The 27,439-nt window shown below is 42.0% G+C and overlaps 1 protein-coding gene across 1 annotated transcript in view; it reads right to left on the reverse strand.

The window, feature by feature from the left end:
• Positions 1 to 55: 55 nt before the first annotated feature.
• The window catches only part of hdlbpb (high density lipoprotein binding protein b), a 39,128-nt gene continuing 11,744 nt past the window's right edge, over positions 56 to 27,439 (reverse strand). Inside the window, exons 7-28 of the mRNA XM_047386937.1 lie at positions 26,702 to 26,917; positions 26,053 to 26,259; positions 24,830 to 24,937; positions 24,539 to 24,643; positions 24,199 to 24,277; positions 21,615 to 21,754; positions 21,426 to 21,530; positions 21,235 to 21,348; positions 21,072 to 21,158; positions 20,860 to 20,991; positions 18,785 to 19,003; positions 18,468 to 18,689; positions 17,911 to 18,129; positions 17,043 to 17,184; positions 16,778 to 16,905; positions 16,531 to 16,635; positions 16,321 to 16,455; positions 6,095 to 6,238; positions 5,806 to 5,985; positions 5,605 to 5,721; positions 5,108 to 5,260; positions 56 to 3,949 (exon numbers count right to left, since the gene is read on the reverse strand). Of these exons, the coding sequence (XP_047242893.1) occupies positions 3,857 to 3,949; positions 5,108 to 5,260; positions 5,605 to 5,721; positions 5,806 to 5,985; positions 6,095 to 6,238; positions 16,321 to 16,455; positions 16,531 to 16,635; positions 16,778 to 16,905; positions 17,043 to 17,184; positions 17,911 to 18,129; positions 18,468 to 18,689; positions 18,785 to 19,003; positions 20,860 to 20,991; positions 21,072 to 21,158; positions 21,235 to 21,348; positions 21,426 to 21,530; positions 21,615 to 21,754; positions 24,199 to 24,277; positions 24,539 to 24,643; positions 24,830 to 24,937; positions 26,053 to 26,259; positions 26,702 to 26,917 (3,150 nt within the window). The 3' untranslated portion in view covers positions 56 to 3,856. The remainder of the gene's footprint in view (positions 3,950 to 5,107; positions 5,261 to 5,604; positions 5,722 to 5,805; positions 5,986 to 6,094; positions 6,239 to 16,320; positions 16,456 to 16,530; positions 16,636 to 16,777; positions 16,906 to 17,042; positions 17,185 to 17,910; positions 18,130 to 18,467; positions 18,690 to 18,784; positions 19,004 to 20,859; positions 20,992 to 21,071; positions 21,159 to 21,234; positions 21,349 to 21,425; positions 21,531 to 21,614; positions 21,755 to 24,198; positions 24,278 to 24,538; positions 24,644 to 24,829; positions 24,938 to 26,052; positions 26,260 to 26,701; positions 26,918 to 27,439) is intronic.

A 27,439-nucleotide genomic window follows, 5' to 3' on the forward strand; every position in this document is an offset into this window, starting at 1 on the left:
TGTTGATGGGGCTAAAAAAAAAAAAAAAAAAAACACCAAACCTGCTGGGGCTGTGTTGCGTGTGGTTTTCCTTCAGATTTTATTTAAAGTAGGAAAAATAAAGCCGGGTCATTGACATGGTATTGCAGTGTTTCACTCCATCACAACCTGTTCAAAATGTTGTGGACTAAAATGACTCCTTTAAGGCCAATAGTGGGATTATTTTCATAGCTTTTTACAGACGTATTGGCAGCTCTGTCATAATGGACAAACAGATCAACACAAGTTTAATTTAAATTAAAAAGAAGCAGACTTGGACAACATTTGAGCTACTGAGACTTGACACGTGACTCTGCATCACTGACAGATCATCTGCTCTGTGATCTTCCTGGGTTGCATAGAGGGCTTTATGAGAATGGTGTCATTTTTGCTCCAGCTTGGATTTATTTGTCTTTTATTTTTTATTGGACCCTGAGTTTTGACATTTCCTGACAGAGCTGTTTACTCTGACCTGCCTTTCCCACAAATTTAGTTTGTGAGAAGCAATTTAGATAAGTCAGAATTGGATGAGAAGATCATTTCTGTGGGCTAAGAGCTTGGCCATGTCCAAGAAGTATTTTCTCCTACCAGCATCTGTAATCCCCACAAATCACATCAAAGCAGAAGAACGAACAGATTTACCGTAAATAAATAATTTTACAAATTGTTATGTATATTGGGGGGCAAAAAAAGGCCAAAAAGTTCCCAGCTGTTTTAGTAGCTTCAAGTACCATAAGGCCAAATAATCATCTCACCTAATCTCAAGCTACGCTAAGCAGACGCTCTGTCAGCTATGATGAAGATTCACTCACCTCAGCATACCGAATGGTTAAAATGGCTGACAGCTGAGGGGAGTTGGTCCTATTTTATATATAACTCAGCTAATTATTGTTTGATTACATGGGGGTGTTCAATAACTGTATACAGCATTGAACGTTTAGCCCAAGATGGTCAGCTGATTAAGAAAACTTGGGAAAAAATAGAGACTTTCAAAAAAAAAAAAAAAGTCATTTTACACCCTTCTTCCCAATACACATGCACTATACAGGAAATACATACCTTATATGCATGACAGGACATTTAGACCCACAAAAAACAGTTTTTAGACAACATACTTGGAAAAATAGAAAACTGACAGCAGCTTGGAAACTAAACTATTAACCAAGAAAACTACAGGGAAGCTGACTTTAACTCATTAAGCTAGCCCCAGCTCCTTTGGTTGATCCTCCCATCTAATTCTCACAAACCGAAAATAGTTTAGATATTCTTTTAAATCTTCCGCTCACAAAACCGCTTTAGAGAAACTGACTCAAATTCTTTCTTCATCCAAGCAACAGGAAACGAGCTATATTTCAAAACCAGAACAGAGATCGGGGGCAAATTGTTTTGCTACCAATTGTTATCAACAGGCTTGAAGAATGAAAAAAAAAGGTGTTTCATTTTTCACCCTTTTGGGAGGGAAGATCAGAGTTATGCAGCAAGTACGAATGAAAAGCCAAGGGATAAAAAAATCTTTAAATGAGCTTTGAGGACAGATCCCAAAACAAACAAAAAGAAAAGTTAAAACGTTTGGTTCAGCTTCATTCAGATATACATCTTAACCTCCACACGCACATACATACAGGCTTTCAAATATCCCAGAAACCAACAACAAAAAGAAAAAGTCCACACAGTTTTAAAAAAATAGCGAAAAGATCTTTGTACACTTGGACACAGCAACCGGTAAGATGTTCCCGAACCCTGACACACGTTATCCACTCTCTGACATGAGGTCGCAAGCTACAGTGAATGCTTTTTTTCTCGTTTTATATATAGATATATATATATAAAAAACAGATGATCACAGTAGATCAAATGAGATGGCTCCTTTTTTTCAAATAAATAAAACAAAACAGCTGTTGTTTATAGGACTTTTGAGTCAACACGGGTTAAAAACAGAGTACAGCAGCAGTTTTTAGTCCTAGATGAAAATAAATACAAAGAAATATAAACAGGCTCAACACAGCAGGACTGGGTGGAAAACCTCCCAAACCACACAAATACAGAGCTAACGGGTAAACGCATGGTTTGGTTGTTGGATCTCCTTGTTAGAAACCAGCAACAAAAAAAACAAAACCAAACGGAAACCTAGTTGTTTGATTTAACTTTATAAAGTACAAAATATTTAAATTGAAATACAGGCTGTTTATTTATTGTGGTTCATAGATGAGCAGAAGTCTAAATTTGGTTTAATTATCTTTCCATAATCTAACTAATAAAAACCTAAAATCACCAAGAAAAGAATAATTTATATTAAAAATGGGCTGATGTTCTGTTTCTTTTTAAAAATACAACAGAAAGTTTTATGTAGTTTGAATTTCTTTCCATATTTAAAATAGAAGATTTTTCAGAATATGACAAATTCACAGCATGCGACTACAAAAATGATTACAAAAATAAAGACACACATTCTGAAATGTGACCTATTTTCTTCGTTGCAAAAAGATTTTTCCTAATGTGTCATATTTAAAATATTACTAACGTAAGCCTAATGATTTTACGTTTTAATTGAGCAAATAGAACCAATTTATAATTTCTGTTTAACCATTTTGGAAAAAAAAAAAAAAAAAAAAAAGCTTTTACTTTAATTATTTTAAGCTTTTTATTTTATTTTCATGGTAAAAAGAGACGCATAGAAATGTATATTTGGCTTAATTGTGTTTTCATATTTGATATAATAAAAACATGAAATTACCAGCAAAGAGAAACAATGTTTCATAATATTCTGAAAGCGAAAAACAGCTAAATCTAAGCTTTTTATTTTCTATTCTGTGATTGAAAGAGATGACAAGAAATTTACATTTGTTTTAATTCTTCATATGTAAAGTAATAAAAAAATTTAAATCACCAGCAAACAGTATAAAATGTATGTTTATATCCTACAGTGTGACTGTAGGTGGCGCTGTTTCTTTTGTACAGCCCAAGGGCGTATTTTTCCCCCACAAAACAAGCAGGAACAAGAAGCTTTACCAAAAAACATCTAACATTTGAGTTTGGACAAGTTTTTTTTGTGTTTTTTTTTTAAACTGACAAATGTTTTTGATGGCTCCAAAACTGAGATTTTACCATATATAGGCAGTGATGTCATGGCGTGAAGAGTATGAAAACTGACTGCTAATTTATTGTTTTTATAGTATTAAATACGAGAAAAAGATCAAAACAAATTTCGGTTCACCCATTTGTTATATTTAAAAAAAAAAAAAAAACGCGTATTTTAATTTAATATTTTTTAGATTTACAACCAGATTTTTGGTTTTTATTGCTGGTTTCTGATGAGGAAATCTAATCACCGAAACATGCACTGACCTCAATGCCGCACCTGCTACAGCACATTGGTGGGCAAACGAGAAACTAGAGGAAGAAAATAAACTTAAAACATTGTATTTTGTTAAAAACTCTTTTCACGCTAAAAAACAGACTCCCATTTACTTCAGATTTAAGATTAAAAATCCAAGGTTTAGCTGTTGCAACAGGACAAACCACTCAACTTCCTGAAAAGGTCCTGCTTAGGAAGTGTGAGGGAACTGAAGCAGTTCTAATGGACAGCAGTGAAGGGACTTTTTCCCCTCTCTGCCTTCAAGGAAGGAAGGAGTTGAATGAACTACATTAAGAGAGACAAATAAGACTCGTTGTCCCAGAATTCACTGTGGCTGGTTGCGAGAGAATGGCATGAGAAGGGGACACTAAAGAGACGAGGGTTAAGGGGGAAGGCGAGCAGCAAGTTAACTTGAAATATGTTTCTTGTCTCGTACTCTACTGTACAAGAGTTGTGTTGTCGTTTTCCTCCACACAAGCGGCTTCAGAACTTCTTGGGCCCCCAGGCCGACGTCTGCTTCGGGGCCACGCCGGTCCCGAATGTGGGGAAATCCTCAGCGCTGCTCATATCAGGAGCCTGAAACAAACACAAAGGATTATCTCTACAGTCTTTTTTTCATAATAGGGATCGACGGGTCGAAGGAAAAAACTGATCACCAGTGGAGGAAACACCAAGACGAACACAACACCAGCTCTAATCTCCCATTTCAGCTACAGCACCTTCTAACCTTACACATTATGACCACAACCCTTAATGTATTTAGGGGCACTTTATGTGACAGACCAAAACAATCTAGCAGATAATTATGAAGTGCAGCTTTAAGTGTTTTGAGGAATGTCTTCCAGCTTTGTTCATTGTTCTTTGCACAATAGCTCAAGGTCAGATTGGACAGAGAGTCTCTGAACATCAGGTTTCCAGTCTTGCCACAGATTCTCTATCAGATTTAGTTCCGGACTTTGACTGGGCCATTTCAACATAAGAAAATGCTTTAATCTACAGCATTCCAGGGAATAGGTTTTCTTCTAGGATTACCCCGTCTTTAGCTTCAACCTTCTTCTTACCAACTCTGACCAGCCTCCCTGTCTCTGCTGAACAAAAGCAACCCCACAACATGATTCGGCCACCACCAAGTTTCACAGTGGGAATGTGTGAGTTATTTTTAAGCCTCAGTGTTTTTAATGTGGCCAAAAGGTTTGTGGTTGTAACATTTAGAGACCAAAACAAAATTCTGGCCTCATGTGACCAGAGCACATTCCTCCACATGTTTGCCATGACCCCTCCTTGACCTTTCTGTCAGTCATGTCCTTTTACAGCTTTTTTCAACAATGTTTTTCTACTTGCCAGAATAATGGAGAATTGGAATTGTTTTTTTCAACGGCTTCTCCCACCTAAGCGGTCTATCTCTGCAGGTCCTCCAGAGTTACCATCGGCTTCCTGGTTGCTTCTCTGATTAATGCTCTCATTGATCTGCCTGTCAGTTTAGGTCAGGGGTCGGCCATCTGTGGCTCCAGAACTTAATGAAGCTCTTAAAAAAAAAACAAAGTCGTTTTATGACCTTTTATTAAAACACAAGAACGTTCTTTATCGTTTTTGTCTAGAGTTTTTATGTAAAGAACTGCACAGATAAGACCAAACCAAATCAAACTGGGGATTCTGAGAACTCTTCCAACCCAACTTCATATTTGCTCCATATTTTCAAACATGTGTTTAAGAATGAACTCCAGGACAACCCACCTTGTTCCCTGCTGCGTTCCAGGGGGCGTCCCGCACCACAAAGCCCTTAGCCGGACCCCCGCTGCTGTCATCCAATCCTCCCGCTCCACCTCCGTAGCGAGACGGAGGCTTCATGTACGCCGCCAGGGTCTCCGTCTCTGTCACACTGAGCAGCTGAGAGAGGAACGAGGGTAGGAGTGGCTAAAAGCAACAAACACTTCAAGACAACCAAAGGAAGAGTCTGATCTGGACATAATTGGTGCATGTGCAGGCCAACGTTGGGTATGTAAATGATTTAATTTACAGGGAGCTGACAGAAATGGTGTTAACAGGCAGTTGCAGGAGCATCAGACAGTCAGTTAAACAGGGTCTGCTTCAAAACAAGATGCCCCAGATGTAAAAATGTGGATTTAGCATATTTTAGCCCATTAAATGGATACACATACCTCTACTGTTACATCCTGATCTCCAACTGTTGACCTTTACACCTGTTCTAACTTGTAACGCCATAAACTCACGTATTCCTCCTCCAGATTGAGCAGGTGATCTATGGCTGCGTCCACAGTGTCAGGAAGGCCTGTAACTGTCACCTTGTCGGGCTCATCAGAGCCTGGCTGAGGGAACCGGATATCCACCTGGAAACCGACAGCCCGGTCTGATAAGGTCCGTCGGAGTAAACATTCTTCATCAATGTCATGAGACTCAGTGTCTTCCCTCACCTTGAACTCTTCCATCAGCTTGCGGATGGCTTTGCCCCGGGCGCCAATGATGCGAGCGTGAGTCCTCGGGTCCAAGCGAACGTCCTGGCTCACCATCTCCTGCAACTCAGACACCAGCTGCTGGATGACCCGACGGGCCTCCTCCACGTTCCGCTCGTACCCGGAGATCACGATCAGATCCTGGGAGACAGAAAGAGACGGCGGATGGAAAAAAAGAAAAATAAGGAAAGTTGAGCCTAGCTAGAGAAAGGAAAAAAATGCCAATTAAGTTTCTGAAAGCCCTGCAAACCTGCTGCTCGTCTCCTTTGTCGGGGAACTGGATGCTGACATCATGGTCCTTCCTGATCTGAGAGATGACCGCTCCTTTCCGGCCGATAATCTTGGGGTGAAACTTTGGATCTACAGACATGGTGACCCTAAAACTGCGCAGGGCCTTAGAAGAGACAGAGACGTCAGAAATGAAGGCACACATCACCTTTCCTAATTAATAATCATCCTGATTGGGTTTATCAGTTAAGTTCAAATGGTCCAGACTATCTAAAGATAACTTATTAGCATATCATATGAAAACTGATCTTCTTTTGAGTAAAATAAGTCTTCCTCTTCAATCTATTATGTGCTCAGATGTTAATTGCAGTGATATTTCTCACTGTACTGACCTTCATACTATGTATGATGGCATTGTGGATGCTTTGTATGACAGTACAAGACCATACGTTACATGCAGAAAGGCAAATAACATAAGGCCAGGTTGGAATAAACATGTGGCAGGATATCATGCAGAAGCTAAACAGGCATACAAGATGTGGGTACAAGCAGGTAGACCAAGAGAAGGGACTCTCCTAGATTATAAAAAATTCACCAGTGCAAAATTGAAATATGCCATTCGATACATTTCTAAATGTGAACAGAACATGAGAGCAGACTCCATGGCTGAAAAACTGCTTTGTAATAATGCCATTGGCTTCTGGAATGATGTCAGAGCCTTAAACAGGTCTGCTGCATTACTCCCCAGTGCCATAGAGGGCATATGTGGGGCTCATAATATACAGGTCCTTCTCAAAATATTAGCATATTGTGATAAAGTTCATTATTTTCCATAATGTCATGATGAAAATTTAACATTCATATATTTTAGATTCATTGCACACTAACTGAAATATTTCAGGTCTTTTATTGTCTTAATACGGATGATTTTGGCATACAGCTCATGAAAACCCAAAATTCCTATCTCACAAAATTAGCATATCATTAAAAGGGTCTCTAAACGAGCTATGAACCTAATCATCTGAATCAACGAGTTAACTCTAAACACCTGCAAAAGATTCCTGAGGCCTTTAAAACTCCCAGCCTGGTTCATCACTCAAAACCCCAATCATGGGTAAGACTGCCGACCTGACTGCTGTCCAGAAGGCCACTATTGACACCCTCAAGCAAGAGGGTAAGACACAGAAAGAAATTTCTGAATGAATAGGCCGTTCCCAGAGTGCTGTATCAAGGCACCTCAGTGGGAAGTCTGTGGGAAGGAAAAAGTGTGGCAGAAAACGCTGCACAACGAGAAGAGGTGACCGGACCCTGAGGAAGATTTTGGAGAAGGGCCGATTCCAGACCTTGGGGGACCTGCGGAAGCAGTGGACTGAGTCTGGAGTAGAAACATCCAGAGCCACCGTGCACAGGTGTGTGCAGGAAATGGGCTACAGGTGCCGCATTCCCCAGGTCAAGCCACTTTTGAACCAGAAACAGCGGCAGAAGCGCCTGACCTGGGCTACAGAGAAGCAGCACTGGACTGTTGCTCAGTGGTCCAAAGTACTTTTTTTCGGATGAAAGCAAATTCTGCATGTCATTCGGAAATCAAGGTGCCAGAGTCTGGAGGAAGACTGGGGAGAAGGAAATGCCAAAATGCCAGAAGTCCAGTGTCAAGTACCCACAGTCAGTGATGGTCTGGGGTGCCGTGTCAGCTGCTGGTGTTGGTCCACTGTGTTTTATCAAGGGCAGGGTCAATGCAGCTAGCTATCAGGAGATTTTGGAGCACTTCATGCTTCCATCTGCTGAAAAGCTTTATGGAGATGAATATTTCATTTTTCAGCACGACCTGGCACCTGCTCACAGTGCCAAAACCACTGGTAAATGGTTTACTGACCATAGTATCACTGTGCTCAATTGGCCTGCCAACTCTCCTGACCTGAACCCCATAGAGAATCTGTGGGATATTGTGAAGAGAACGTTGAGAGACTCAAGACCCAACACTCTGGATGAGCTAAAGGCCGCTATCGAAGCATCCTGGGCCTCCATAAGACCTCAGCAGTGCCACAGGCTGATTGCCTCCATGCCACGCCGCATTGAAGCAGTCATTTCTGCAAAAGGATTCCCGACCAAGTATTGAGTGCATAACTGTACATGATTATTTGAAGGTTGATGTTTTTTGTATTAAAAACACTTTTCTTTTATTGGTCGGATGAAATATGCTAATTTTGTGAGATAGGAATTTTGGGTTTTCATGAGCTGTATGCCAAAATCATCCATATTAAGACAATAAAAGACCTGAAATATTTCAGTTAGTGTGCAATGAATCTAAAATATATGAATGTTAAATTTTCATCATGACATTATGGAAAATAATGAACTTTATCACAATATGCTAATATTTTGAGAAGGACCTGTAGCAGATCTATGGAGACAGCACTATTCTGCCTTATTTGTGTAAAAAGTGAACCCTATCGACTGGGAAACATTGCTAAGAGTGATGCGGTTAGAATAACCCCTAGTGAAGTCCAGCAAGCTATAGTGTATTTGTGTGAGAATAAGGCAACAGGTTCTGATAGCATTACAGCAGAACACCTGAAATATGCTAGCCAAAAAGTGGCTGTGCTGCTTGCAATGTGCTTTTCTGGGTTTATGACCCACAGGCAGTTGCCTGATTCCTTATTATCAGTTACCCTTGTGTCGGTAATTAAGGACAAAGCTAGTAAGGTTGGTAGCCTTAATAATTATAGACCAATAGCTTTAGCTAGCGTGATATCTAAAGTATTAGAAAAAAATCCTGCTTGGTCGGCTCAATCAGTTTATTAGTACAACAGATAATCAATTTGGTTTTAAAGCCAAGTTGGGAACTGATGTCTGTATTTATAACCTGAAAGAAGCAGCAAGAGCATATCTAAGGAAAAATTCATCGGTGTTGATTGGGTTTATTGATGCCTCTAAGGCCTTTGATCGTGTCAACCACTTTAAGTTATTTGACAAATTAAAACAGAGAGGTGTTCCAGATATTATTACACAAATTTTAGTTTACTGGTACTCTAACCAGAAAATGCATGTAAAATGGGGCAATGACATCTCTGCTTCCTTTGGTGTGAGTAATGGTGTGCGTCAGGGTGGACTTCTTTCGTCTGCCTTGTTTAACTTGTATATGGATGACCTGTCACAAGAAATTAACCTCTGTAAAACTGGATGTATGATTGGTGATACGTTGGTCAATCACTTCATGTATGCTGATGACCTGGCTGTCCTCTCACCCAGCAGTGCAGGTTTTCAGCAGTTATTGAACATCTGCTCTGATTATGGGTTGAGTTTTGATGTGCAGTATAATGCTAAGAAAACTGTTGTACTAGTTTGTAGGACTAAAGCTGACAAACAACTTTGCTTCCCTGATTTTGTTTCTGTCAGGGCAAAAGTTAAATGTTTGTTCCAAAACTAAATATTCAGTTCAATTCAATTCAGTTTATTTATATAGCGCTAATTCACAACACATGTTGTCTCAAGGCACTTCACAAAAGTTAGGTACAAACATTCCAATTAATCCTAACCATTGAACAGTGCAGTCAGATTCAGTTATTTATTCAAATTGGATAAAAAGTTTTTCTGTCTAAGGAAACCCAGCAGATTGCATCCAGTCAGAGACTTGTAACATTTACTCCTCCTGGATGAGCATGTAGAGACAGTGGACAGTCACTGACGTTGACTTTGCAGCAATCCCTCATACTGAACATGCATGTAGCGACAGTGGAGAGGAAAAACTCCCTTTTAACAGGAAGAAACCTCCAGCAGAACCAGGCTCAATGTGAGCGGCCATCTGCAACGACCGACTGGAGGTTTGAGAGAACAGAGCAGAGACACAAAGAGAACAAAGAAGCACTGATCCAGGAGTCCTTTCTATGGGAAGGAAAAGTAAATGTTAATGGATGTAGCTCCTTTAGTCGTTTCACCTAGAAAGAAAGAACAGATAAACTCTGAGCCAGTTTTCAAGGTTAGAGTCTGAAAGAGAGCACATAGAGTTAGTCACAGTAAAAGCTCAGTCAATTTCCATGTCTAGGCGAGAGAAAGGGTTAAACACTGAAAGACAGGGCTATGTGGATCATCTGTAGAGGGTGAGCATTAAGTTGTTGCCAGCAGACGCTCGGATGATTCCCCTCTCCAGAAAGGTGTCACAGGTAGACTCAGAGTCAGGCCAGGTGTAGCTTCTAGGAAGAGAAAAGAGAGAGAACATAAAGTTAAAAACTGAAACAGCAAATAATGCAAAATTGGAGAGTAGTATGAGAATGTAGCCAAGAGGGTGAAAGTGGTCATTATGTCCTCCAGCAGCCTAAGCCTATAGCAGCATAACTACAGAGATAGCTCAGGATAACCTAAGCCACTCTAACTATAAGCTTTATCAAAAAGGAAGGTTTTAAGCCTAGCCTTAAAAGTAGACGGGGTGTCTGCCTCACGGACTAAAACTGGGAGCTGGTTCCACAGGAGAGGAGCCTGATAAATAAAACATCTGCCTCCCATTCTACTTCTAGAGACTCTAGGAACCACCAGTAAACCTGCAGTCTGAAAACGAAGTGCTCTGTTAGGAACATATGGACCAATCAGATCTCTGATGTATGATGGAGCTAGATCATTAAGGGCTTTATATGTGAGGAGGAGAATTTTAAATTATATTCTGGATTTAACAGGGAGCCAATGAAGAGAAGCTAAAATAGGAGAAATATGATCTCTCTTTTTAATTTTCATCAGAACTCTTGCTGCAGCATTTTGAATCAGCTGAAGGCTTTTAACTGCATTTTGTGGACATCCTGATAGTAAAGAATTACAATAGTCCAGCCTTGAAGTAACTAATGCATGGACTAGTTTTTCAGTGTCACTCCTGGACAGGATATTTCTAATTTTGGCAATGTTCCGGAGATGAAAGAAGGAAATCCTAGAAACCTGTTTAATATAGGATTTAAATGACATGTCCTGGTCAAAAATAACACCAAGACTTTTTACTTTATTACCAGAGGTCAATTTAATGCCATCCAGGTTAAGTGATTGACTAAGCAGTTTCTTTTTTAAAGACTCCGGTCCAAAGACGACAACTTCTGTCTTGTCTGAATTTAGAAGCAAAAAATTTAAAGTCATCCAAGTTTTTATATCTTCAAAACATGCTTGTAGTCTATCTAACTGGTTGGGCTCATCAGGATTTATGGATAAGTAAGCTGAGTATCATCAACTTAACAGTGAAAATGTATCCTATGCTGCCTGATAATTTGACCTATTGGAAGCATATATATAGTAAAGAGAATTGGTCCAAGTACTGAACCGTGTGGTACTCCACAATTAACCCTGGAGTTTAAAGATGATTTATCATTTACATGAACTGGCGACCTGTCCAGGGTGTACCCTGCCTCTCGCCCATAGACTGCTGAAGATAGGCACCAGCTCCCCCGCGACCCACTATGGAATAAGCGGTAGAAAATGACTGACTGACTGAACAAACTGGAATCTGTCAGACAGATAAGATTTAAACCAGTCTAGTGCTGTTCCCCTGATCCCTACAGCATATTCCAGCCTTTTTAAGAGAATATTGTGATCGACTGTATTAAATGCAGCACTGAGATCTAACAGAACCAGAACAGACACAAGTCCATTATCTGAGGCTAGAAGAATATCATTAGTGACTCTCAGCAGAGCTGTTTCAGTGCTATGATGAGCTCTGAAGCCTGACTGAAACTCTTCAAACAGGTCATTGCTGCGTAAATGCTCACACATTTGATTAGCAACAAAATATCTGGGTCACTACATCACAGACCAGCTCTGTGATGATGATGACATTTATTTATCGGCAGTGTCGCATGTTGTACGCCCGGGCAAACATTCTGGGGAGGAAATTCCATATGTGCACTGATGAGGTAAAAATAAGCCTATTTAAAGCTTACTGTAGCAGGTTGGAGTAGCTCTGTTACTTTTGATTCTGATTTATTCTTTTTTGGGAACTATTCCTCTTGTGGTGGATACAGTTTATTTTATTTTTTTTTGGATGACTGTCCACTCTAGTGTCAGATGCTGTGCAGCTTGGAGGATTTTTCTTAATACTTTCTATTTTTGGACATTTGTTATGATGCATTGCCATGGCAACGGGGTTGTTTCTTACAACCGAGAGCAGCTGATTAATATCTCAAAAGCCCAAATAATACTTCAGCTACAACCCCAAATCCCTGATGAGTTGAAAAGGAGACGCCGTGGATGCAGAGCAGGAGCTAAGAGAAGAGAGAGAAGGAGGAAGTTCAAACCATCTCTTCCGTCAATTTTGATGGGCAATGTGAGATCGTTGGGAAACAAGTTGGATGAACTCCAAGCCCTACAAAAGGACCCAGCCAGAGTACCGGGCATGCAGTATCATGTGTTTTACTGAGACATGGCTGCAGGATCATATCCCCGACTCCAGCGTCTCTCTGCCGGGCTTTTTAACCATACGAGCAGACAGAGATTTAAAGAGGAGCAGCAAATGTAAAGGAGGTGGACTGGCAGTACTTGTGAACAACAGATGGTGTAATCCAGGACATGTTACTGTGAAGTGTCGTCTCTGCAGTCCAGATATTGAACTGTTGGCAGTATGTTTTCGTCCATAATATTTACCCAGAGAGTTCGCCAGGGTTATTTTGGTAACAGTTTACATTCCAACTTCCGCTGTTGCTGACACTGCATGTGATGCCATCAGCTCAGTTGTTGCTAAGCTACAGACACAAAACCCCAATGCTTTTGTGGCAATTTCTGGTGATTTTAACCATGCTTCACTCTCTGCTACACTTCCAACGTTTCAACAGTTTGTCAGCTGCTCTACCAGAGAAAACAAAACATTGGATTTGTTTTATGCAAATGTCAAGGACTCATACATCTCTACAGCAAGACCTCCTCTAGGCAAATCAGATCACAACCTTGTTTTTCTCTGCTCGAAATATAAGCCCCTTGTTCAGAGGCAACATGTAATAAAGAGGACTGTGAGAAAATGGTCACAAGAAGCTGAAGAAGCTCTGCAAGGTTGCTTTGAGGCTACAGACTGGGATGCACTGTGCCAGCCACATGGAGAGGACATCAATGCCATGACTGAGTGTGTAACCGACTATATAAACGTCTGTGTGGATAACATCATCCCCACCAGAACCGTGAGATGCTTCCCCAATAACAAACCCTGAATCACCAGTGACCTGAAGGACCTGCTTAACAAGAAAAAAAGAGCCTTCAGAGAGGGAGACAGAGAATTATTGAGGATTATAGAGAAGCAACTTAAAGTCAAGATAAGAGACAGCAAGGAGGTGTACGAGAAGAAGCTGGAGAGCAAGCTCCAGCAAAACAATATCAGAGATGTGTGGACAGGGATGAAGAAGATCACAGGCTTCAAGCAGAAGGATGATCAGACCGATGGAGGTCTGGACAGAACCAATGAACTGAACACATTCTTCAATAGGTTCAGTTCAGAAACAAGCTTCGCATCCTCCTCTCCTGCTCACAGCCAAACAGACATTCCACCTTCCTTTGACCCACAGGACCCACAGCTGTCCAGTAACACCTCACATTTTTTATCTTCCACCTCAGCCCTAGACCCTTCAGCTTCTACATGTTTGCCATCAACCATATCAGAAGATGCTGATGCTTCCTTTGCTTCCCCCTTCCACCTGTGTGTCTCAAGAAGTCAGGTGAAGAGACAACTGGAGAGACTGAATAGGAATAAGGCTGTAGGTCCAGATCATGTCAGCCCTAGAGTCCTGAAGGTCTGTGCAGAGCAGCTATGTGGGATTCTGCAGCACCTCTTCAACCTTAGCCTGGTCCAGAAGAAGGTTCCGGTGTTGTGGAAGACCTCCTGTCTTGTTCCGGTACCAAAGAAAACTCACCCATCAGTCCTTAATGACTATAGACCTGTTGCCCTGACATCTCACATCATGAAGGTCCTAGAGAGACTCCTGTTGGCCCACCTGAGTAAGCAAACAGTAAACCATCAGGACCCCCTTCAGTTTGCTTATCTGGACAAAGCCAGCAGCACTGTGAGGATCATGTTCTTTGATTTCTCCAATGCATTTAATACAATTCAACCTGATTTGCTTTGTCAGAAACTCCAGAAGACTCAGGTGGAGGCCTCAACAATCAGACCACAGTTTGTGAGACTGAAGGGTTGTGAGTCTAACCAGGTAGTCAGCAGCGCAGGAGCACCACAGGGAACTGTACTCTCACCATTCCTTTTCACTCTGTACACCTCAGACTTCCAGTACAAGACAGACTCCTGTCATCTGCAGAAATACTCGGATGATTCTGCAGTCATGGGGTGGTTCAGAGATGGACAAGAAGCTGAGTACAGGAAGGTGGTGGACCGCTTTGTGGCATGGTGTGGAAACAATCATCTCATTTTGAACGTGACTAAAACAAAGGAGATGATTGTAGATTTTAAGATCAACAGGAATAAGTCAAAAACTATTTCTTTCATGGGAGAAGAAGTGGAGGAGTATAAATACCTCGGTGTTCACCTGGACAACAGACTAGAGTGGAGATGCAACTGTGAAGCCATCTACAAGAAGGGACAGAGCAGACTGTACTTCTTGAGGAAGCTTAGGTCCTTCGGTGTTTGCAGCAAGATGCTGCATATCTTCTATAAGTCTGTTGTGGGGAGGGTGATCTCTTCTACCATCATCTGCTGGGGAAGGAAGCAGCATCAGAGCCAGGGACTTAAAAAAACTCAACAAGCTGATAAAAAAGGCTGGCTCTGATCTGGGGACTTCTCTGGAACCTCTGGAGATCATTGTGGAAAGATGGATTCTTCATAAAATGAAGAACATTATGGAGAACCCTGAGCATCCTCTTCATGAGACTGTCCTACAACAACAGAGTGTCTTCAGTCAGAGACTTCTTCAGATCTACTGTAAGACGGAGCGCTACAGGAGATCCTTCCTGCCCACAGCCATCAGCATCTACAACGGCTCTTTGAGGAAACCTTCATAATATGAGCTACAACAACATTTAATTTCCCTTTGGGATTAATAAAGTATTTTTGAATTGAATATATATATATATATAAGTTTATGTGTTGTTTGTGCAGCTCATTGAACAGTCTTATTGTAATGTTTTCACATCCATCTCTTAGTGCGCTAAGATACCAGTCGGCTCTGTGGAAACATTGGTATGAAAGTCTTTTATAATTTTTTTTTTTTTTCCTCTCTTCTCTTTTTCATATGTCGTGTTGTTGTTTTCTTGTGGACCATGAGTCTGTTAAATAAAGTAATCACACTATCTGTAGCACATATTGGGTTTTGGCACCGTCACAAGCTGATTTTCACAAAGTCCGCATACTCTCATCATGGGCATGAATGTTAGATTCATTTGGGTCCAATTGTGTATTGTGTGTAAAGTTCTACCTATATGCTCAGCTGAAGCTGTTAATAAGACCTGCTGAAGGTTATTAAATCTCTTAACTTGACGAGGCCAGGGCCTGTTAACTTCTCAAAGGTTACAACGATCGACAGCTCTACTTCATTATGGTTATCAGTTTCGGTGCTTCGATGGCATTTAGACCGAGTTTAAGAACCACGGGTCCTTTTCAACCTTAATATGAAGCTGCCAAGAGACCAAACAGGAAGTAAAACTAACCTTTCATAATATCTGAATGAGTGTTATTTAGCCAGGAAGTGAAAAACCAAAATAATGCGGGGTAGAAATGTTGGCAAAGATAATTCAAGCTAATTTCAGAAAAACATGTAAAATGTGTGCATTTATGAAGCCCTGGTAGATTTTAGAAAACAAAAGAAGGAAAAAAGCCTGAAACAAACATTTTTCCTTAATCCAATTTCTTTTTTTAAAGACGTTTCCAGAATTGCAAAAGGATAAAAGCTAATTCCACACTTGTGCTGGTTTTAAAGACTGTGTAGGACTGTCATTGCTCAGGCCATCATTGACCAGAAGATGCTGGAACACCAGTGTCACACTGAGGCCAGTTTTATGTCAGCATGGTCTGAGAAGATGCTGACCAATAAAGAAGCCCCTACTCCAAAATGAAGCCGTTTTCTTTACAATCATTGAGCTCAAATAAAAAGATCCAAATGAACGATATTCATGCCGCTGATGAATACATGTAGAGCTCTGGCTGCAATTGTTTGTGTATTTCCTTTATAGGAACAGCATTTTTAAAGGGAATATGTGTAGACTGCGTGTAATCGTGTCCAGACAGCAGAGCTTCTGCGCTCATATTGAACAACTATTGATGCAAAACAGCATGATGTGCATGTTTTATACCCTGTCCTCCTGCTCGGCCTGAAGCTCTTTGACCCTCTCCAGGACGCCCAGTTTGGCACGCTCTACGTTGGCTGCCAGGCCCGTCACCTTGATCACATCCAGCTGTTTTTCGGGCTGCGGCACCCAGATGTTCACCTGATTTCCAACATCACACTTTTGAAAATCACATCTTTTATCAAAAAACAGCCTGCACTCCATGCGCCATCTAACCTCGTATTCTTCCATCAGCTTCCTGATTCCACTGCCCTTCTGGCCGATGATGTAGCGGTGCAGATCGTAAGACACTTCCACGTCCTCAGTTATCGGCACCAAGGCCTGCAGAAGGAAAGCCGCAGCAACGAGATAAGAAATGGAAACTAAAAGATGTACGTGTTGAGATATGCTCGATAAAAATCCTACACAGCTAGGGACACATGATCAGACGATGGTTGTCCACCTGAACTAAAACCATGCTCACCAGCAGGGCCGCTTTGGCCAGTTCACACTTCTCCGCCCGTCCAGAGATTGTGATGATGTCACACTTGCGAGGGACAAACTCCGCCTCTGGACTGACGTCGCCGTTCTCCTGTGGCGAGGCGTCCTGACCTGAGTTTAACACAGAAAGCACCCTCTGTCTCTTTTTGAGCAAAATAAAAACACACATTCTCTGGTTAGGATCAGCCAGATTTAGCTGGAAGGTAGGTGAAAACAACAGCAGTAGCCAGAGAGGTTGCGTTTCTTACCAGCAGCACTGTCGTCCCTCTCGGGGAACTTGATTTGGACCTCGTGCTCCCTGGTGATGTGCTGGATCCGGCTGCCTTTAGGCCCCATGATGGCACGGTGGTGCCGCTGAGGGATGGCTACCTCCACGCTCACCTGCGACTCCTGCAACAGAAGACAGAAAAAAAAGCTCAAAGAGTAAAAAAAAAAAAAAAAAAGAACTATCAGACATATGAGGTGTTGAATAAATACAGGCAAAAGAAGTCAACTGATATCTTCTGAAGGTTTATTCCAAGGTTCTTCAACCCCTACAGTCCAAAGAGCATTTCTGCCTTCAGCCCAGCTAAAAAAAAAAAAAGTTTACAAAATCCTCAAAAATCGCTGGAGCGGTCAGATAGTGTGGAGAGCGTATAAGAAAATCAATTTTCAAGTCTTGTCACGGGTTCTAAATTGTGTTTACATTTGGACTTTGACTAGGCCGTTCTAAGGCACGAATATGCTTTGATCTGATTTGAAGGTGAACCTCTGTCTAAGTCTCTAGTCTTTTTAGGGTTACCCTGTATTTATCTCCATCCATCTTCCCATCAACCCACAGCATGATGCTGCCAACACCATGTCTCATTGTGGGACTAGCATGCTCAGGGTGTGTAGACCAAAACTTTAAACTCCTCATCTGACCACATCACCTATTTCCACGGGTTTGTTGCGCCCCCTACATGACTTGTGGCAAACTGCAACAACAACTTCAAATATAATTTTTTTACTCTTAGTATACATGGTCGGACTAAAGCTAGATTCAAATACTGAATTTGTGTTGATTATTTTGCTAATCTGTAAAGGGAATCTCTTGCCAAAATCTCCTTTAACAAAAATCTCTTTTCTCTGGCCTACCAGGTCCTCAATGATCTCCTGGATGCGTTTTGTTGCCGCCTCCACGCAGTCCTTCGCTCCTTTCAAAGTGACCTTCTGGCTGTTGGATCCTGTGCGAGGGAAGCTCACGGCCACACCGCCGTACTCCTCCGCCAGCTCCCGCAGGACCTGGCCTCTGCGACATACGAAATGGCGATGGTGGCGAACGTCCACCTCCATGCTGTCCTCCACTACGTCATCCTGGAGGGTCGACAACGAGAGTGCAGTGAGAGGAGAGCATCAACGTGAAGGAAAAAGGCTCTCAAACGGTTACATGTGGTTGAAACTGTAGAAACGTAGTCAAATCTTGAGCAGTAATGCAGAAGTTTTCAACCAATACGTAATAATCGAACAATTGAGCAACAAAACTGTATCAGACTTCAAATTGCAAATGTTAACTTAAAGTTGTCTAGTTAAACAGCTGCAAAAAAGCAAAAGTGAAGTAGCGTTTCATAATGGCGAAAACATAAAACATTCAAGCTGCTAATAAACGTAGAATTAGGTATGAGAGCGAGCAGAGACATTTGGTTAGCAGTTACCAGGTTTTTGACCAGAATTTCCAGCTCTTTCTGGGCCTGACGAACAGCTTCCTCCTTCCCCACAATGGTGATCAGCTCCTGCTCGGTGTCATCGGGCGACGGGAAGATGATGCGGGCCCCCGTCCTGTCCCTGACGCGTCGGATGTTGGCCCCGCCTCGCCCGATCAGAAACTTGTGGTACTCTGGTTTGGCCTGCAGCTCCACTGTGAAGTTGTTGACTTGCTGGAAAGGGGAGCAGGAACACGGAAAAGTGACAAACTCACCTGTTTGAATCCATCTAATAATGTTTTGGGGGTTTTTTTTTTTTTTGCACCGACCTTCTCTTCTGCCAGCTGCAGCAGCTGTTTCTTGGCCTTCTCCACTTCGCTGGCGGGGCCCCTGATGGTGACCTTGTCTGAACCGGATCCCTCAGAAGGGAAGTGGATGTGGACGCCCCCGCAGTCCTCCATGATGGAGCGCACAAGGCAGCCTTTGGAGCCGATCAGAGAGTTGTGCAGCTTAGCTGGGATGCTGACTTCTGCCTCCTTAATGTTGGCCTGAAAACAGGTTTAAAATTATAAACTATTTGGACTAAAGAAGGAGAACATTTCCGTTTGTCTGACCATTTTGTCTATAAATTAACTTCTTCCTGTACTGAGACCAAAACATCCTTCTGTGTGCTGGCTTCAGTAGGAAGGACCTATGAGGACTTCTTAGCACTCCTCCACTTAAGTTCTTGTAAAGTATGAAATGTCCAGGCCATAAAAAGAACTTTGATCTCGTTCTTAAACTTGAGTAAAAGATCAAGTTTCTCTGTTCTTGGCCTTCCTAATTCATCTGTAAGCTCTTTTTTTTTTATTTTCCAGCTCCTGATAATCCTGACGTTATCAGCAGCTGGAAAGTTCATATTAACCTCGAAACAGCAACGACAGAACTAAAAAGGGATGTGGTGACATTTTTAGAGACATGCAGGAGAAAAAGCTGCTAAAAAAATGCATCAAAAATAAATGACATGATACCTCAAAGCATCGTCTGGTTTTAATCTATCCATCACATATAACATCACATTACTGTACGATGAAATCTGTGCTACTTTTGACAGAAAAAAAAACTCCAAGTTAGAGCTCAATAGAAGCCCTAGAAAGAAAATATTTTTTTAAATCAACAGCAAAATCTCACACTGAACATTTTATAAAAACCCAGCATTGAATTTAAGAACAGTCCTTCAATCAAGGTAAAAAATCCCACACTCAGAAATACTTGAAGAATAATAATTTTGTTGTTTTCTTTTACTCTTTTACTTTGTACAGTCCATTTCTTGCCACCAGGACAGAACAGTCTTCTCCTACAATATTTCAATATTTGTCAACTTAGGAGATCTTTGACCTCCTTTTTGCACAATCTCTATAATTCATCCAAAGTCCCAGGTCCTCCCTTGTTCACTCTTGTTTTCAGCTCACTTTACAGCTTTTCTACAAGACGTACGTTTGGGGACTGAGGCAGCTTATGAAAAGAGATATTTTATGTCTGGTGAACCATTTCTGTGTTGATTTGCCATTTGTATTGATTTCTTCCCAGTTTTTGTATCCATGTTGTCCCTGAGAGATAATTTATCCATGCCAGGAAAACAGTCAACCTCTCCTGACTGTGTTTCTTTAAAAGGAGCATCATGGTTGTTTTTGTTTTTGTTCTTTTACTCTTGATCTGACGAATTGTTTTTCTCGTCTGCTGTGTCTCTGGCGCCACCCTCTGACTAACAGTACTCTAGCTGATGTGTGCTCACAAAAAATCTGGTCTGCACGCGGCTTTCAGGTCAAGCGGACGGTAGTGGAGGCTAGGAGGTCGTCACATCTGACCGATGCACACAGGTGCAGTGAAGGTCTCAGTAAGGTTTAGCAAACTCCACATGTTTGTGATGGTAGGACAGAAAAGCTTCTTCCTGGCACCACAACCAAACAACTGGTAGCCATGTAGATAGTGTCTAATATGTTTTTTTTTTTAGCTCAACACATCCTTGCTTGAACAGCATGTTCTCTTGTTTTTCCCATTTTATAGCATGGCTAGAGAAATGGGAGTCTGTGTCATTTCATATTTAGACACCGTGAGGAACAGGAAGCGATGGATTTCTCATTAGAAATTCCTACAAACTGTCCAACTTAGAGTAAAGTATAAACTAAAGGTGCTTCAGCTACATTTATTCAATTACGGTGCCGATAGCTGTAGTGATTGTTAAAAACATTTAACACTGAATAATTTTTATAAATTCTTTAAAGCAGATGATGCTGTAGTAAAAAAGATGAATTATTTAACGTTTTGATGCTTCTCTACACATCTTCAGCCAGGATGCCAGTAGCCAGTAGGTGAGTGGTGGTCTATACACTCAGAAAGGGTTTGGTTGTGTTCATCATCTCACCAGGTCTCTCTGGATGGCGAGGATTCGATCTCTGGCGGCCTCACAGTTGCTCCTCTTCCCTGTGATGATGATCATCTCAGAGTTGCTGTTCTCCATCGGCAGGTCGATCTTAGTGTTGGTCTCCTCACGGATCTGATGGCACAAACATCCCCCGTTGCTTACGCCATGTCTGTGACATTAATGCGTTAAACCTGATAACCCTCTGTCTTCACCTTTTTGATGTTGGCGCCGCCCTTTCCGATTATGTTTTTGTGGAACTGTTTGAAGATGGGAACGGAGAGCGAGAAGCTGTTCTCGATCTACAAACAGAAGACAGAACGCGTCCGTGAGGCTGAGACGTTAACAGGCAGAGGTTCAGAGAGGCACGGGTCGTACCAGATCGGCGATGATTTTCTGCAGGAACTTGGCACATTTCTCCACCTCGTTCTTGGGCCCTCTCAGCTGGACGATGTCACTTTTCTGCGATGGGTCGGGAAACGTAATAATGACCTAAAATTCAAAGTTAAAGAAATTACATTGAGAGTAATAATAAAGTCAGATAATCTGCCGGCTCAGAAGAATCTCACCTCAGGAAACTTGTCCCGAACTTCTTTGATCTTTTCCCCCTTCTGTCCGATGATTGTCCGATGGAACTTCTGCTCCACGATCAGGTCTTTGGTGCGCTCGTTTTCCTGGAATTGAGACAAGCTTTCTTTAGTTTATGTAAAAAAAAAAAAAAGAATAAACCAACTTAAACCTTTTGAACCCGCTCTCACCATTCTCTGGACCATCTCAATGAGCTCTCTGCAGGCCATCTGCACTCCTTTAGGGTCTCCTTCGATGCGGACCAGGTTGCTTCTCTCAGAGTCCTGTGGGATTCTCACCGACACTTTGTACTGCTCCTTGATCCGATTGACTGGGAGAAGAAGTATAAAAAAAGATAAAGAAATGTATCCGATCTGTCCTCTAGCATCTGGATGTTTGATGCATGCTGCTGCCTTGAGCGACATTAACATTGCATTTCAATAAAACTTTATCTCAGTAAATTAATTCAAAAGGTGAAACTCCTATTACATAGATTCGTTACACACAAAGAGATATATTTCAAGCTGTTATTTCTGTACATTTTAAAGATTATGGATTACAGGCCACAAAAAACCCAAATTCAGTTTCTCAGAAAAGTTCAACATTACTTGAAAATTAACTTTATACAGAAATGTATGTTCATCAACAAGCTGGTTGTTCTCAGAGTGCTTTATCCAAGCGTAATGAAGGAAAGTTAGGTGGAAGGAAAAAGTATGGTAGAAAACAGCCCACAAGCAACAGGAATAACATGTTTATGATTCAGCAGCAGAGCCCATTGAACGCTATGGCCTACATCTGTCATGTTTCTTAATTTAAGCCATTGCTGGACCAAAAACATCAGAAATAAAAGGTCCAAACCATGCCAGGCTGCATTGATGCAGTAATTCAAGCAAAAAGAGCCCAGACGAAGTATCGTGTGCATATGCTGTACAGTAAATAGACATCATTTTAAGTAGGCTGACATTTCTGTATTGCAAACTCTGTTTTATTGATCTTATGTTTTCATTAGTTATAAGCCATAACAATCCGGGATAATTCACTACTCAAAAAAAATAAAGGGAACACTTAAACAACACAATATAACTCCAAGTAAATCAAACTTCTGTGAAATCAAACTGTCCACTTAGGAAGCAACACTGATTGACAATCAGTTTAACATGATGTTGTGTAAATAGACAACAAGGGGAAATCTTTGGTGATTATCAAGACTCACTCAATAAAGGAGTGGTTCTGCAGGTGGGGACCACAGACCACTTCTCAGTATCTATGCTTTCTGGCTGATGTTTTGGTCACTTTTGAATGTTGGTGGTGCTTTCACACTCGTGGCAGCATGAGACGGACTCTACAACCCACACAAGTGGCTCAGGTAGTGCAGCTCATCCAGGATGGCACATCAATGCGAGCTGTGGCAAGAAGGTTTGCTGTGTCTGTCAGCATAGCGTCCAGAGCCTGGAGGCGCTACCAGGAGACAGGCCAGTACACCAGGAGACGTGGAGGAGGACGTAGGAGGGCAACAACCCAGCAGCAGGACCGCTACCTCTGCCTTTGTACAAGGAGGAACAGGAGGAGCACTGCCAGAGCCCTGCAAAATGACCTCCAGCAGGCCACAAATGTGCATGTGTCTGCACAAACGGTTAGAAACTGACTCCATGAGGATGATATGAGGGCCTGACGTCCACAAATGGGGGTTGTGCTCACAGCCCAACACCGTGCAGGATGCTTGGCATTTGCCAGAGAACACCAGGATTGACAAATTCGCCACTGGCGCCCTGTGCTCTTCACAGATGAAAGCAGGTTCACACTGAGCACATGTGACAGACGTGACACAGTCTGGAGACACCGTGGAGAGCGATCTGCTGCCTGCAACATCCTTCAGCATGACTGGTTTGGCAGTGGGTCAGTAATGGTGTGGGGTGGCATTTCTTTGGAGGGCAGCATGGCCCTCCATGTGCTCGCCAGAGGTAGCCTGACTGCCATTAGGTACCGAGATGAGATCCTCAGACCCCTTGTGAGACCATATGCAGGTGTGGTTGGTCCTGGGTTCCTCCTAATGCAGGACAATGTTAGACCTCATGTGGCTGGAGTGTGTCAGCAGTTCCTGCAAGATGAAGACATTGAAGCTATGGACTGGCCCGCCCGTTCTCCAGACCTGAATCCCATTGAGCACATCTGGGACATCATGTCTCGCTCCATCCACCAACGTCACGTTGCACCACAGACTGTCCAGGAGTTGGTGGATGCTTTAGTCCAGGTGTGGGAGGAGATCCCTCAGGAGACCATCCACCGTCTCATCAGGAGCATGTCCAGGCGTTGTAGGGAGGTCATACAGGAACATGGAGGCCACACACAATACTGAGCCTCATTTTGACTTGTTTTAAGGACATTACATCAAAGTTGGATCAGCCTGTAGTGTGTTTTTCAACTTTAATTTTGTGTGTGACTCCAAATCCAGGCCTCCATTGGTTCATAAATTAGATTTCCATTGATGATTTTTGTGTGATTTTGTTGTCAGCACATTCAACTTTGTACAGAACAAAGTATTCAATGAGAATATTTCATTCCTTCAGATCTAGGATGTGTTATTTGAGTGTTCCCTTTATTTTTTTGAGCAGCGTCGAACAAATGCATCACTCTGTAAGTGATAAATAAATCTGGACGACTTTCACTTTTTGAATTCTGTTACTGAAAGAAGTTAACTTTTTGATGATAAAAACAAAAACAAAGGATCTACACATCAGGCAGCTTTTTTCAGAAGAAAAAAAAAAAAAACCTCACTGTTGGCTCCGTTCTTCCCAATGAGGTGTCTGTGGAAACGCTGATCGATGTTGACTTCGGTGTAGTCCATCCTCACCAGCTGGACAGCACGCATGGACAGGAAGATGAGACAGTTAATATTCTTTTTGTAAACAAATCTCAAACTTAACTTTGATTAGAAATCTCAGGAAATTCTCAAACAGCTTCTTAGAAATGAAATTGTTGGTCCAAAATGGTTTAACTTTTAAATGTAATTTGAAATGTATCTTAAATTGCACATAAAAATGCAGGTGTTAGTATTGCACTGGCAACAATGTGTGTGTGTGTGTGTGTGTGTGTGTGTTTGTGTGTGTAAACCAACCAGGTCGTTGATAATCTCTTGTATCTGAGCCTGAGCTTGCTCCACCTCCTCTGTCGGCCCCTCCAGACTGATGCGCTCTTCGCCGTCTGTGAACTCTATGTGAACCTGTGCACATGTGAGCAAACGTGACCCAGTGAAAGACCTTGCTCTACAGCGCCATCTTGTGTTGCGCAACTTGTTCCGTCAACGTTACATGTTCAAAACACAAAAACTAAATAAAGTTTTTAGCTTTCTGCGTCCCCTTGTTCAACGTTCACACTGATCAGAGACTCCAGGGTGTCGCCTCCCTACCCGCGGTAGCTGCTGTGTGATCCGCCCGATGTTCTGCCCTTTCTTGCCGATGATGAAGCGATGGAGCCAAGCTGGAGCACTGACCTCCAACACCATCACGCTCTTCGCCTGAAAGTATGGCACAGGTAAAACATTGTTCCAACACTAAACACAACTCCAACCTGTTTCACATGCTGGTCAGAAACAGTTTGTAACAACAGAGGATTAAATTACTGTTTGTAATGAAAGGATGAAAGACGGCCCTGAGGAAAATCCACATAAACCTGGATATTTCTACACCTTTTATAGACAGGATAAACACATGTATATATGTATAAGTGTCTGAAAAACTCTGCTCATGTTTTGAAAAGTTAGACACAATTTCCAAAAAGGATTGCAATAAAGATGATAGATTCTTATTAAGTCAGAGCCGGCCCATGATTTTATCGAGCCCAGTGCAGAGTTTGACTTTCAGATGAGCCCCTGACACACAACAGCATCAAAATCATTGTTTATTTGGGCATTTAGGCCGCATAGCTTCATGGTTTACTTGTAAACCAACAATAATTTGGAGCCTGTTGCCCAACAACTTTTGCCCTGCCCTCACCTTAGGGCTGGGCAGGGAAAATAAATTGTGGAGGAAAGTTTTTTTTTCTTCTGAGATCTTGTAAAAAGCTTGCTGAGACCAGTCCACTTAAATTTCTGTTTAAGAACTATAATAAAGAAAAGACATAAGAACAGCATTCATATTTCTTTTTATTACATACGGTCACTAATTACTTATGTCGGGCCCGGAGACGGTTTATTTGAGAGAGCAGTAGCTTTAAAACAGGGTTTTAATCCTTTAAACTGGATTTTCACAGTTAGTGTGGATAGCGTTAGTAAAACTGCTCCGTTTGCATTCTAGAGAATGTGGGCCCTTCTTAAAACCCCATTTTAAAAAGGGACTGTTCTCTGATACACACAGTGTGACGTCGCCCCTGCTCCTCGTATTAATAATTAATGATCGCTCATGGCAGAAAGGCAACAAAAACATATTCTGAATGCGGTTCTTATATCCTATATTAGAGTTCTTCAAAAACAAATTGGACTTGGTTATAATTGGTGTTGGAAATTAGCCAAAACCTTTGTTGGTGCATCTCTAATTTAATAGCAGCATCTGCCACACCATAGCAACTAGAGTCTAGAATGTACAGAAAAAACATCTCTCCGTTTTACTCCTTGTTTTCCTCCCTGCTCCTCACCTTGGCGTAGACTTGTGTGAGTGCTGGTCCCAGTTTGTCCGGCTCCCCTCTGAGGATGATGGTCTCTGAGGCAGAGTCCAGAGGAGGCATCTCCACAGACACCCCGGTGGCCTCCAGGATGTCCTGCAGAGTGTTGCCCTTTGGACCGATAATGTACCTGTGCTGGGACTTCTTCACCTCCACAGAGATGGTCGTGGTCTTCCTCTTCTGCGGGTCGCAAAACGACAAGATTAGAACCGATGATCTGAATGGAAACAGCATTGGTAGCAACTGGAGTAGAAGTGGGGAGCACAGCGAGAAACGGGGAGGAACTGAATAGAAACAGATTCGCGCAGAAGCTGAAAGAGTTTAGAGAGCAGAAAACATGTTTTCATCTCTCATATTACTGCACTAAACAGCTTCAGCATTCCCATCCAATTTACTCTCCATCCCACTTATCAGAGGGGCTCATCTAGCGAACATGTACAAACCCTTCCTCTCCATGTTGGACCATTCGTCTACTGCACTTCTTTTAATCTCAGGGTCCCAATAACCATTGGGGAGCAGTGAAGAAACAAACACAGCAAAACCATGCAAACAAACAACATGCTTAACACAGAGGGACGACTCAGTGATTGAGGTGCGACCCAGGAGCCAGCTGCAACCTCACCTTGTCTTCATAGATGGCTCGGATGCGGTTGACGGCCAGAGCGACAGCTTCCTTCTCTCCGGTGATGACGATCTCGTCCTTCGGCAGGCTCGGCGGCGGGATGCTGATGCGCGCGCCTGTCTCCTGGCTCAGTTCCTGAACCAGCCTGTTGTGGACGCCGGCGATGAAGGGGTGGAAGGCCTTCTCCAGAGAAAGGCGCTCCACCGCACGCTTGTCCTGCAGAGCAGGTGAGAACAAAGAGGACAGGGAGAGATTGAAGAAAAGAAACTATATCCTGGAACATGAGGTGGGGACACCAGTCAAATATTTTGTAATTCAGACATTGCTAAATAAAAATACTAATAGTATTTTATAAACCGATTTCGGTTCTGGTTTCTGAGCTGCTGACTCCCACAAATATTTTTTTAATCTTCATATTTTGTTCCACTTCTGCCTATTTTTCTAATGCTTACAGTAAAAAACTCAACACATGGATGTTCTCCAGGTTATTGCTCCTCAAAAAAATGTGTTTCCACAAATCAAACCAAAAGAAAATCCTTTTTTTCCCCCCAATCTGAAGTAAATGAAGTAGCCCCTCACAGTTCCTAGAGGATAAATAAATCTTAAGTACTTTTATATTTTATACTTTACTTTTTAGTAGGTCAGAGGGTCTGGAGACTTCTAACTACTAATCCATGACTTCCTGTTTCCTGACATATAAGCATGGATAAAACAGGAAAGATAGGAGAACATGTCGTG

Source organism: Girardinichthys multiradiatus, chromosome 14 (assembly GCF_021462225.1).
Source record: "Girardinichthys multiradiatus isolate DD_20200921_A chromosome 14, DD_fGirMul_XY1, whole genome shotgun sequence".
NCBI classification, from domain to species: domain Eukaryota; kingdom Metazoa; phylum Chordata; class Actinopteri; order Cyprinodontiformes; family Goodeidae; genus Girardinichthys; species Girardinichthys multiradiatus.